The sequence below is a fragment of the Salvelinus namaycush genome, chromosome 34 (assembly GCF_016432855.1).
Source record: "Salvelinus namaycush isolate Seneca chromosome 34, SaNama_1.0, whole genome shotgun sequence".
Taxonomy (NCBI): domain Eukaryota; kingdom Metazoa; phylum Chordata; class Actinopteri; order Salmoniformes; family Salmonidae; genus Salvelinus; species Salvelinus namaycush.
The window spans coordinates 32,528,800-32,541,719 of NC_052340.1; the positions used below are offsets into that span (position 1 = coordinate 32,528,800).

Sequence of the window (12,920 nt, forward strand, 5' to 3'; positions counted from 1 at the left end):
CTCAAATGGAATATCTTACTGAGGCAGTTGGCTGTCAAATCATATGCCCCATTATCCAAGTATATGGAAATACAAACATCATTTCATGGAATTCTCTTTCTATTTGGAGAACAGTTTGACTATTTGAAGACTTCCAAATTGACCTCCGTCACATGCTTACATTTCCAATTAAAGCTCTTCCATTAGCCGAGACATTAATAACGCATTCCCCCAAATCAACTTCACAGCTGTCCTGTATACCCGTCTATACGGCGGAGTGGCTGGCTGGCAGAATAACTCCCGCTGCTCGATCAGTAAATAAAGCATGTGATCAGTTCCCTCCTAGCGCCCAGCCAGCCATCTTCTCTCTTCAGTGAGCTGTCAATCAGCTGTCAGGGATTTTGAAGTGGAGTCTTTGAAGTCACACACACTTGTCCTGTCACTCAACCCTCTGAGTGTGACAGGGAGCTGAGTGAAGCAGAACACACTCTAAGGGAGAGACGAGGGGGGTGCCGACGCGTTCTCCAGATGGAGGCGTCAAGGGGTCCGTGTTCTCGTCAGACTGTTGCGATGTCTGTGTGTGTGTTGTGATGACTGCAGGCATGCTTTGTGTGGTGACAGGGCTGTGGTGAATGGGCAACAGTGTGATGTGTTTTCGACCCAAACCTTACCTAAAGCAATTTACATGAACATGTAATTTATGTTTTACAGTGTATTTGACGTGTGAGGTTTTTTCTTCTCATTGATGTAACATTAGTATAGCAATTAGTATAGCTATTTGTATAGCTATTAGTTTAGCTATTAGTTTAGCTATTTGTATAGCTATTAGTTTAGCTATTAGCATAGCTATTAGCTTAGCTATTAGCTTAGCTATTAGTTTAGCTATTAGTATAGCTATTAGTTTAGCTATTAGTTTAGCTATTAGTTTAGCTATTAGTTTAGCTATTAGTATAGCTATTAGTATAGCTATAAGTATAGCTATTAGCTTAGCTATTAGTATAGCTATTAGCTTAGTTATTAGCATAGCTATTAGTATAGCTATTAGTATAGCTATTAGTTTAGCTATTAGTATAGCTATTAGTTTTGTGATGAGGTTTTAATGTATTTTAAGGAGTTTGGTCTGTCTTACCTGTCAGGTTGAACTTAAGATGGACCCTACCTGGAGGCATTTTACAGGACACACACTCCCTCTCTCACACACTGAGTCACACACACTCCTTCTCTCACACACTGAGACACACACTCCCTCTCTCACACACTGAGACACACACTCCCTCTCTCACACACTGAGACACACACTCCCTCTCTCACACACTGAGACACACACTCCCTCTCTCACACACTGAGACACACACTCCCTCTCTCACACACTGAGACACACACTCCCTCTCTCACACACTGAGACACACACTCCCTCTCTCACACACTGAGACACACACTCCCTCTCTCACACACTGAGACACACACTCCCTCTCTCACACACTGAGACACACACTCCCTCTCTCACACTCCCTCTCTCACACACCACTAGAGAGTGTCACCACATCTGTCATGTAAAGCAGTCCTGTCCCCAGGGGGACGGGGAGATGAGGGGAGGGGGATACGGAGGGGGAGAGGAGAGGAGGTCTCCAATTAGTCTGTGCTCTTGTGGAAATCTTTCCAATTTGACTGGTACAATCCTGCCACTTGGCCGTCCCAGCTGCTTTTCCACTTTCTAGAGGGAGAGGTAATAGTGAGATAACCATGCACTGTCGGCTGGCTGCTGGGGACCACACCAGCATGTCAATGAGCAGAGAGAAGCGGAGAGAGAGAGAGAGGTAGAGAGAGACAGAAAGAGAGAGAGGATGGGGAGGAAGCAGCACTATTTTAGTCAAATTTCACTGATGGCAGACCATGACCAGATAGAACCCAGAGCGATCACTAATCTCTCTCTCCTCTCTATTTCCTGTCCTCTTTTCTTCTGTCTTACAGCTGGGTGACACAGGCATCTACACATGCATCGCCTCCACTCCCAGTGGCGAGGCCTCGTGGAAAGCCTACCTGGACGTTCAAGGTAAGCCAGTGGGCTGCTGCCTGCTGTCACTGTGGCTTCACTCCATAATGACATTGAATTAAACACATTCAGTCTGTAATTGTTTTTGTTGTTGTTGTTGTGTTTGGAATGTCACAATATTGGCACCACAACAGGAAGTGTGCGTTTGAAGGTGTGCGTGAGTCTGTGTGTTTGTGAATGTGCTTAGTATGCCTTCATGTGAGAGACATTTCCATAGTCAGGCATTACTGATAAAGTATTCATTTAGATTTATAGAAAACATCTCACGATACTCTCCTCTCTCCTCATGTTCAGAGTTTGGTGTTCCAGTGCTGCCGGCCAGACCCACTGACCCCAACCTGATCCCCAGTGCCCCCTCCAAACCTGAGGTCACTGATGTCACCCGCACCTCTGTCACCCTGTCTTGGAAGCCCAACCTCACAGGAGCCACACCCACCTCCTACATCATAGAGGCCTTCAGGTAAGAGGATAGGACATAGGAGGTCACTTGTCACCAAAGTAAATAAAGTGATGTCACAGTGCATTTGCAATTATTAAGGATCCCCATTAGTTCCTGCCAAGGCAGCAGCTACTCTTCCTGGGGTTTATTATAGATCTCCATTAGTTCCTGCCAAGGCAGCAGCTACTCTTCCTGGGGTTTATTATAGATCTCCATTAGTTCCTGCCAAGGCAGCAGCTACTCTTCCTGGGGTTTATTATAGATCTCCATTAGTTCCTGCCAAGGCAGCAGCTACTCTTCCTGGGGTACAGCAAAATTAAGGCAGTTATATACAATTAAAAACATTACATACATTTTCACAACAGATTTCACAACACATTAAGTGTGTGCCCTTAGACCACTAATCTACTACCACATATCTACAATGCCTACAGTCTGATGGTGTGTATGAACTTTAAACCTGATGTGTAATATCCTGTTCTGCCTTCTCTCCTAGTCATGCGTCAGGCAGCAGCTGGCAGACCCTGGCAGAACATGTGAAGACTGAGTCGTATGTGTTGAAGGGCCTGAAGGCCAGTGCTGTCTACCTCTTCCTGGTCCGAGCTGCTAACGCCTACGGCCTGAGTGACCCCAGCCCCATCACTGAGACCGTCAAAACACAAGGTGGGTCTCTGCTCTCTCTTAATGCCTTCAAATGGGCCTCTTTAAGCCCCTGTCTGGACCTTGTCCCTGTCTGGACCTTGTCCCTGTCTGGACCTTGTCCCTGTTTGGACCTTGTCCCTGTCTGGACCTTGTCCCTGTCTGGACCTTGTCCCTGTTTGGACGTTGTCCCTGTCTGAACCTTGTCCCTGTCTGGACCTTGTCCCTGTCTGAACCTTGTCCCTGTCTGGACCTTGTCCCTGTCTGAACCTTGTCCCTGTCTGAACCTTGTCCCTGTCTGGACCTTGTCCCTGTCTGGACCTTGTCCCTGTCTGAACCTTGTCCCTGTCTGAACCTTGTCCCTGTCTGGACCTTGTCCCTGTCTGGACCTTGTCCCTGTCTGGACCTTGTCCCTGTCTGAACCTTGTCCCTGTCTGGACCTTGTCCCTGTCTGAACCTTGTCCCTGTCTGGACCTTGTCCCTGTCTGGACCTTGTCCCTGTTTGGACCTTGTCCCTGTCTGGACCTTGTCCCTGTCTGGACCTTGTCCCTGTTTGGACCTTGTCCCTGTCTGAACCTTGTCCCTGTCTGGACCTTGTCCCTGTCTGAACCTTGTCCCTGTCTGGACCTTGTCCCTGTCTGGACCTTGTCCCTGCCTGGACCTTGTCCCTGTCTGGACCTTGTCCCTGCCTGGACCTTGCCCCTGTCTGGACCTTGTCCCTGTCTGGACCTTGTCACTGTCTGGACCTTGTCCCTGTCTGAACCTTGTCCCTGTCTGGACCTTGTCCCTGTTTGGACCTTGTCCCTGTCTGAACCTTGTCCCTGTCTGGACCTTGTCCCTGTCTGAACCTTGTCCCTGTTTGGACCTTGTCCCTGTCTGAACCTTGTCCCTGTCTGGACCTTGTCCCTGTTTGGACCTTGTCCCTGTCTGGACCTTGTCCCTGTTTGGACCTTGTCCCTGTCTGGACCTTGTCCCTGTTTGGACCTTGTCCCTGTCTGGACCTTGTCCCTGTCTGGACCTTGTCCCTGTCTGAACCTTGTCCCTGTCTGGACCCTCTGCTGTTCTTACTGTACGTGTATTTATTGTGTGTGTGTGTGTGTGTGTGTGTGTGTGTGTGTGTGTGTGTGTGTGTGTGTGTGTGTGTGTGTGTGTGTGTGTGCAGATATCCCCCCCACCAGTCAGGGAGTGGACCACCGTCAGATCCAGAGGGAGTTAGGAGAGGTGGTCATCCACCTTCACAACCCCACCATCCTCTCCTCCTCCTCTGTCAGAGTGCAGTGGACGGTGAGTGGTTCTCTCTCCTTCAAAACAGGGCATTAGGGATTACAATCCCAATGAGTGCCTCTTTAAACTCATTTACTGTATGCATATGGTTTATGTATTCATTTAATACCTATTGTGTATTTTGTATGTTTTAGCATAGATTTATTTTGCTCCAAAGTCACCATGTGGAGTGGCAAGGTCTGGAGCGCTCTGTGCTCAAGGCCGATTTGTTTGGCCACTCAGCAGTGCTAATGTCCTAGCGTCCTGTAGAGGACGGACACTGCACTGCAGAGACAGAACACAGAGAACAGACTGAAACCCTGTCAAAACTCTGTCCATCTGGTCAGGGCCAGTCACACTGGCCAGCACTGCTGCTGTCTGTCTGTCTGTCTGTCTGTCTGTATGTCTGTCTGTCTGTCTGTCTGTCTGTCTGTCTGTCTGTCTGTCTGTCTGTCTGTCTGTCTGTCTGTCTGTCTGTCTGTCTCTGTCTGTCTGTCTGTCTGTCTGTCTGTCTGTCTGTCTGTCTGTCTGTCTCTGTCTGTCTGTCTGTCTGTCTGTCTGTCTGTCTGTCTGTCTGTCTGTCTGTCTGTCTGCCTGCCTACATGTCTGCCTGTCTGTCTGCCTGTCTGTCTGTCTGCCTGTCTTCAGTCAGAGCTAAACCAACCCACCACGGCCCACTCAAAACACTCCACAACACACAGTCCACTGCATAAGCCGCCCAGCAGCGCAGCGAGCCAGCCTGTGCCCTCCCAGATTGAAAACACTTGACTGCTGTTAAATTAATACAAGTGAGAAGGAAGAGGCGGCCAACTAGTGCTCTCAGGATGAAATTGCAGTTGCAGATGTTGTAGGAGGGGGGGGGGGGGGGGGGGGGGGGGTTGCAGAAGTGGTAGGAGAGGGGGGGGGGGGGGGTTGCAGATGTGGTAGGAGAGAGGGGGAGACTGCAGATGTGGTAGGAAAGGAGGGAGGGGGGGAGGTTGCAGAAGCGGTAGGAGAGGGGGGGAGGTTGCAGATGTGGTAGGAGAGAGGGGGAGACTGCAGATGTGGTAGGAGAGAGGGGGAGACTGTAGATGTGGTAGGAGAGGGGGGAGATTGCAGATGTGGTAGGAGAGGGGGGGGGGTTGCAGATGTGGTAGGAGAGAGGGGGAGACTGCAGATGTGGTAGGAGAGGGGGGAGGTTGCAGATGTGGTAGGAGAGGGGGGGGTGCAGATGTGGTAGGAGAGAGGGGGAGACTGCAGATGTGGTAGGAGAGAGGGGGAGACTGCAGATGTGGTAGGAGAGGGGGGAGGTTGCAGATGTGGTAGGAGGGGGGGGGTTGCAGATGTGGTAGGAGAGGGGGGAGGTTGCAGAGGTGGTAGGAGAGGGAGGGGGGTTGCAGATGTGGTAGGAGAGGGAGGGAGGTTGCAGATGTGGTAGGAGAGAGGGGGAGACTGCAGATGTGGTAGGAGAGAGGGGGAGACTGCAGATGTGGTAGGAGAGGGGGGAGGTTGCAGATGTGGTAGGAGAGAGGGGGAGACTGCAGATGTGGTAGGAAAGGAGGGGGGGTTGCAGAAGTGGTAGGAGAGGGGGGGAGGTTGCAGATGTGGTAGGAGAGAGGGGGAGACTGCAGATGTGGTAGGAGAGAGGGGGAGACTGCAGATGTGGTAGGAGAGAGGGGGGAGGTTGCAGATGTGGTAGGAGAGGAGGGGAGGTTGCAGATGTGGTAGGTAGAGGGGGGGGGGGGTTGCAGATGTGGTAGGTAGGAGAGGGGGGGAGGTTGCAGATGTGGTAGGTAGGAGAGGGGGGGAGGTTGCAGATGTGATAGGAGAGGGAGGGAGATGGCAGATGTGGTAGAAGAGGGGGGGAGGTTGCAGATGTGGTAGGAGAGGGAGGGAGGTTGTAGATGTGGTAGGAGAGAGGGGGAGGTTGCAGATGTGGTAGGAGAGGGGGGGGTTGCAGAAGTGGTAGGAGAGGGGGGGGAGGTTGCAGATGTGGTAGGAGAGAGGGGGAGACTGCAGATGTGGTAGGAGAGAGGGGGAGACTGCAGATGTGGTAGGAGAGGGGGGAGGTTGCAGATGTGGTAGGAGAGGGGGGGAGGTTGCAGATGTGGTAGGTAGAGGAGGGGGGGAGGTTGCAGATGTGGTAGGTAGGAGAGGGGGGGAGGTTGCAGATGTGGTAGGTAGGAGAGGGGGGGGGGTTGCAGATGTGATAGGAGAGGGAGGGAGATGGCAGATGTGGTAGAAGAGGGGGGGAGGTTGCAGATGTGGTAGGAGAGGGAGGGAGGTTGCAGATGTGGTAGGAGAGAGGGGGAGGTTGCAGATGTGGTAGGAGAGGGGGGAAGGTTGCAGATGTGGTAGGAGAGAGGGGGAGGTTGCAGATGTGGTAGGAGAGGGGGGAAGGTTGCAGATGTGGTAGGAGAGAGGGGGAGGTTGCAGATGTGGTAGGAGAGGGGGGAAGGTTGCAGATGTGGTAGGAGAGGGGGGGAGGTTGCAGATGTGGTAGGAGAGGGGGGGAGGTTGCAGATGTGGTAGGAGAGGGGGGAAGGTTGCAGATGTGGTAGGAGAGGGGGGAAGGTTGCAGATGTGGTAGGAGAGAGGGGGAGGTTGCAGATGTGGTAGGAGAGGGGGGAAGGTTGCAGATGTGGTAGGAGAGAGGGGGAGGTTGCAGATGTGGTAGGAGAGGGGGGAAGGTTGCAGATGTGGTAGGAGAGAGGGGGAGGTTGCAGATGTGGTAGGAGAGGGGGGAAGGTTGCAGATGTGGTAGGAGAGGGGGGGAGGTTGCAGATGTGGTAGGAGAGGGGGGGAGGTTGCAGATGTGGTAGGAGAGGGGGGAAGGTTGCAGATGTGGTAGGAGAGGGGGGAAGGTTGCAGATGTGGTAGGAGAGAGGGGGAGGTTGCAGATGTGGTAGGAGAGGGGGGAAGGTTGCAGATGTGGTAGGAGAGGTGGAGGAGAAGGAGAAAATACGAGAATAAAGGAGCGGGAGAGGTTAAAGGGCAGCTTGAGGAGGTATTAGGAACTCTCTGCTGTGAGATAGTGGATATCTTATTGAACACTCCATGTCTATCTATTCTATATTCTGTTGTGCTGAATAGAAGAACAGTATAACTGTACACCTCACTAGTTGCATCTGACATACTGTATTCTATAAACGGGCTTCGTATTCATACAGTATAGGCTGCTACTACCCTTGGGGGTTGGTCCAATCTCTGCTTTGTATTTGGAAACAAGGCAACCCCTACATTCTCTGGGAATAACTATACTGATAGTTATACTGATCCAATACTGATCCAAGACTCTTTCTGATCCCCAATTACCCTGTCTGATCCCCAGTTACCCTGTCTGATCCCCAGTTACCATGTCTAATCCCCAGTTACCCTGTCTGATCCCCAGTCACCCTGTCTGATCCCCAGTTACCCTGTCTGATCCCCAATTACCCTGTCTGATCCCCAATTACCATGTCTGATCCCCAGTTACCCTGTCTGATCCCCAGTTACCCTGACTGATCCCCTGTTACCCTGTCCGATCCCCAATTACCCTGTCTGATCCCCAGTTACCCTGTCTGATCCCCAGTTACCATGTCTCATCCCCAGTTACCACGTCTGATCCCTAGTTACCATGTCTGACAGCCTGTCTCCCAGTTACCATGTCTGATCCCCAGTTACCATGTCTGATCCCTAGTTACCATGTCTGACAGCCCGTCTCCCAGTTACCATGTCTTGGTAGCCCGTCTCCATGTCTGACAGCCGTCTCCATGTCTGACAGCCCGTCTCCATGTCTGATAGTCCGTCTCCCAGTTAACATGTCTGACAGTCCGTCTCCCAGTTACCATGTCTGACAGCCCGTCTCCCAGTTACCATGTCTGACAGTCCGTCTCCCAGTTACCATGTCTGACAGCCCGTCTCCCAGTTACCATGTCTGACAGCCCGTCTCCCAGTTAACATGTCTGACAGTCCGTCTCCCAGTTACCATGTCTGACAGCCCGTCTCCATGTCTGACAGCACGTCTCCCTGTTACCATGTCTGACAGCCCGTCTCCATGTCTGATAGTCCGTCTCCCTGTTACCATGTCTGACAGCCCGTCTCCCAGTTACCATGTCTGACAGTCCGTCTCCCAGTTACCATGTCTGACAGCCCGTCTCCCAGTTACCATGTCTGACAGCCCGTCTCCCAGTTAACATGTCTGACAGTCCGTCTCCCAGTTACCATGTCTGACAGCCCGTCTCCATGTCTGACAGCACGTCTCCCTGTTACCATGTCTGACAGCCCGTCTCCATGTCTGACAGTCCGTCTCCCAGTTACCATGTCTGACAGCCCGTCTCCCAGTTACCATGTCTGACAGCCCGTCTCCCAGTTACCATGTCTGACAGCCCCTCTCCCAGTTAACATGTCTGACAGCCCGTCTCCCCGTCTCCATGTCTGACAGCCCGTCTCCCTGTTACCATGTCTGACAGCCCGTCTCCCTGTTACCATGTCTGACAGCCCGTCTCCCAGTTAACATGTCTGACAGCCCGTCTCCCCGTCTCCATGTCTGACAGCCCGTCTCCCAGTTAACATGTCTGACAGCCCGTCTCCCTGTTACCATGTCTGACAGCCCGTCTCCCTGTTACCATGTCTGACAGCCCGTCTCCCAGTTACCATGTCTGACACCCCGTCTCCCTGTTACCATGTCTGACAGCCTGTCTCCATGTCTGACAGCCCGTCTCCCAGTTACCATGTCTGACAGCCCGTCTCCCTGTTACCATGTCTGACAGCCCGTCTCCCTGTTACAATGTCTGACAGCCTGTCTCCATGTCTGACAGCCCGTCTCCCAGTTACCATGTCTGACAGCCCGTCTCCCTGTTACCATGTCTGACAGCCCGTCTCCCTGTTACCATGTCTGACAGTCCGTCTCCCTGTTACCATGTCTGACAGCCCGTCTCCCTGTTACCATGTCTGACAGCCCGTCTCCCTGTTACCATGTCTGACAGCCCGTCTCCCTGTTAACATGTCTGACAGCCCGTCTCCCTGTTACCATGTCTGACAGCCCGTCTCCCAGTTACCATGTCTGACAGCCCGTCTCCCTGTTACCATGTCTGACAGCCCGTCTCCCAGTTACCAACTAGGTTTTCCACCAGTAGTCACTAACAACTTTACATTGTATTTACATGCACTCTTCACATGGCCGTGGTTTGATAGTTTTTTGGGGTTAAATCCGATCTCATGGCAGTTGCTGGCTTGTATGTTGTTCTTATGTGTTTCTGCTTAACGGTTGCACATTTCTGAGCCTAATGAAGACCACCTGAGGTGACAGCACATTTTATAGGAGGGATAAAAAATAAATATCTAAAACTTTACAAGCCAGTTCTGCCTGCCTTACACAGGGATGATAATACACTACACTACACTAGAGTACACTACAGTACATCACCCTAGAGTACACTACAGTACAGTACAGTGCACTGGAGTATAGTACAGTACAGTAAAATACGCTAGAGTACAGTACACTACACTAAATTACAGTACACTAGAGTACAGTACACTACGGTACAGTACAGTACAGTACACTACAGTACACTACAGTACAGTACACTACAGTATAGTACAGTACACTAGAGTACATTACAGTACAGTACATTACAGTACACTACATTACAGTACACTACAGTAGAGTACATTACAGTACAGTACATTACAGTACACTACATTACAGTACACTACAGTAGAGTACATTACAGTACAGTACACTACAGTACACTACAGTAGAGTACATTACAGTACAGTACACTACAGTACAGTACACTACAGTATAGTACAGTACACTAGAGTACATTACAGTACATTACAGTACAGTACAGTACACTACAGTATAGTACAGTACACTAGAGTACATTACAGTACACTATATTACAGTACACTACAGTAGAGTACAGTACAGTACACTACATTACAGTACACTACAGTAGAGTACAGTACAGTACACTACATTACAGTACACTACAGTAGAGTAGAGTACAGTACAGTACACTACAGTATAGTACAGTACACTAGAGTACATTACAGTACACTACATTACAGTACACTACAGTAGAGTACACTACAGTACACTACATTGCAGTACACTACATTACAGTACACTACATTACAGTACACTACAGTAGAGTAGAGTACAGTACACTACATTACAGTACACTACAGTAGAGTACAGTACAGTACACTACATTACAGTACACTACAGTAGAGTACAGTACAGTACAGTACACTACAGTACACTACAGTAGAGTACAGTACAGTACACTACATTACAGTACACTACAGTAGAGTACAGTAAAGTACACTACATTACAGTACACTACATTACAGTACACTACAGTAGAGTAGAGTACATTACAGTACAGTACAGTACAGTACAGTACACTACAGTAGAGTACATTACAGTACACTACACTACACTACAGTACAGTACAGTACACTACACTACACTACACTACACTACACTACAGTAGAGTAGAGTACATTACAGTACAGTACACTACACTACACTACAGTACAGTACAGTACAGTACAGTACAGTACAGTACAGTACAGTATCCTTATAGTTCACACTGATAGGTTGTATTGTAAAATTCATACATTCAATAGTATGAAAGCAAATGAATTGATGATGTCAAGTCCGCTAACACGTCATCAGCTATAACTGACTTTTACTGACTGTAACTGACTGTAACTGACTATAACTGACTGTAACTGACTGTAACTGACTATAACTGACTGCAACTGACTATAACTGACTGTAACTGACTGTAACTGACTATAACTGACTGTAACTGACTATGTCTGACTGTAACTGACTATGACTGACTATAACTGACTATAACTGACTGTAACTGACTATAACTGACTATAACTGACTGTAACTGACTGTAACTGACTATAACTGACTGTAACTGACTGTAACTGACTATAAATGACTATAACTGACTATGACTGACTAACTGACTATGACTGACTGTAACTGACTATGACATACTGTAACTGACTATAACTGACTATGACTGACTATAACTGACTGTGACTGACTATAACTGACTGTGACTGACTATGACTGACTATGACTGACTATGACTGACTATAACTGACTGTAACTGACTTTAAATTACTAATTGACTGCGACTATGACTGACTGTGACTGACTGTGACTGCCTGTGATTGCCTGTGACTGCCTGTGACTGCCTGTGACTGACTGTGACTGACTGTGACTGACTGTGACTGACTGTGACTGACTGTGACTGACTGTGACTGCCTGTGACTGACTGTGACTGACTGTGACTGACTGTCCAGAACATTTCTAAATCAATATCCACCTTTACCAATATACAATATGATGTTTGTCTCTCTCTGTACCTTCAGCCTGTCCTGTCCACTGATGTGTGTATGTCAGTTAGTATGAGAGGCTGCACTGTCCCCCTGATTCTAGACTACAGTTCTCAGTAAGTCAGGAGGAGACGGCCCGGGCTGTTCTGGGCGCCCTTTTCTAGCCCCCTCTAACCAGGACCAGACTCTCAGGAACCTCTGGGCTATGATCTCATGGTGCATTGCGGGTTCCACACATCGCTGACGCTCCAAACGGATCCGCTCCACTGGCCGACACACAGACGGAGGGATGGAGGGATAGATGGATGGATGGGCCATTTGATGAGTTAGCACTCCGGTCCCCACTAGCCAGCCAGCCAGCCAGGGACAGCCACGTTAGTTAAACTGGCCTAAAGCAACAACTGAACTGTCTATTGATAATGAGTTCCAGAACGATGCTGAGAGACTTTCCACTGTAGTCACTCAGAGCACCTAAATAGAGTCAAGCTGACCTGTGTGTCTGTGTGTGTGTGTGTCTGTGTGTGTGTGTGTGTATGTGTGTGCGTTGTCTACTCCCCTGGCCACTAGGTGGAGCAGCAGTCTCAGTACATCCAGGGTTATAAGGTGATGTACCGGACCTCTCCAGAGGGCCAGCAGAGGAGTGACTGGGCTGTGTTTGAGGTGAGAACCCCAGGGGAGGACAGTACTGTGGTGCCCCAGCTAAGGAAGGGAGTCACCTATGAGTTCAAAGTTCGCCCCTTCTTCAACGAGTTCCAGGGAACAGACAGTGAGGTCAAGACGGCCAAGACTCTGGAGGAAGGTGGGTGACATGTCTCTCTCTGTGTGTGTGTTGTGTGTGTGTGTGTTGGTGTGTGGTGTGTGTGTGTGTGTGTGTGTGTTGTGGTGTGTGTGGGTGTGTGGGTGTGTGTGTGTGTGTTGTGTGTGAGTGTGTGTGTGTGTGGTGTGTGTGTGTGGTTGTGGTGTGTGTGTGTGTGTGTGTGTGTGTGTGTTGTGTGTGTGCTTGTCTTTGGAGAACAGCTCTGTGTTTGTGAAGGATTGCCAGTCCATGTGATCAGTGGTAGGGCTCATTAGCTCCTGGGTTTCCTAGCAGTTCACCACCAGACCACTCTCTCACTGGACCTATACAGAACCACTCTCTCAATGGACCTATACAGAACCACTCTCTCACTGGACCAATACAGGACCACTCTCTCACTGGACCCATACAGAACTACTCTC

The 12,920-nt window shown here is 49.7% G+C and overlaps 1 protein-coding gene across 1 annotated transcript in view; it reads left to right on the forward strand.

Annotated features, from left to right (window-relative positions):
* LOC120028485 (roundabout homolog 1-like) overlaps positions 1-12,920 on the forward strand; it is a 335,749-nt gene that overhangs the window by 251,252 nt on the left and 71,577 nt on the right. Inside the window, exons 10-14 of the mRNA XM_038973689.1 lie at positions 1,951-2,032; positions 2,327-2,492; positions 2,968-3,134; positions 4,273-4,394; positions 12,270-12,501. Of these exons, the coding sequence (XP_038829617.1) occupies positions 1,951-2,032; positions 2,327-2,492; positions 2,968-3,134; positions 4,273-4,394; positions 12,270-12,501 (769 nt within the window). The remainder of the gene's footprint in view (positions 1-1,950; positions 2,033-2,326; positions 2,493-2,967; positions 3,135-4,272; positions 4,395-12,269; positions 12,502-12,920) is intronic.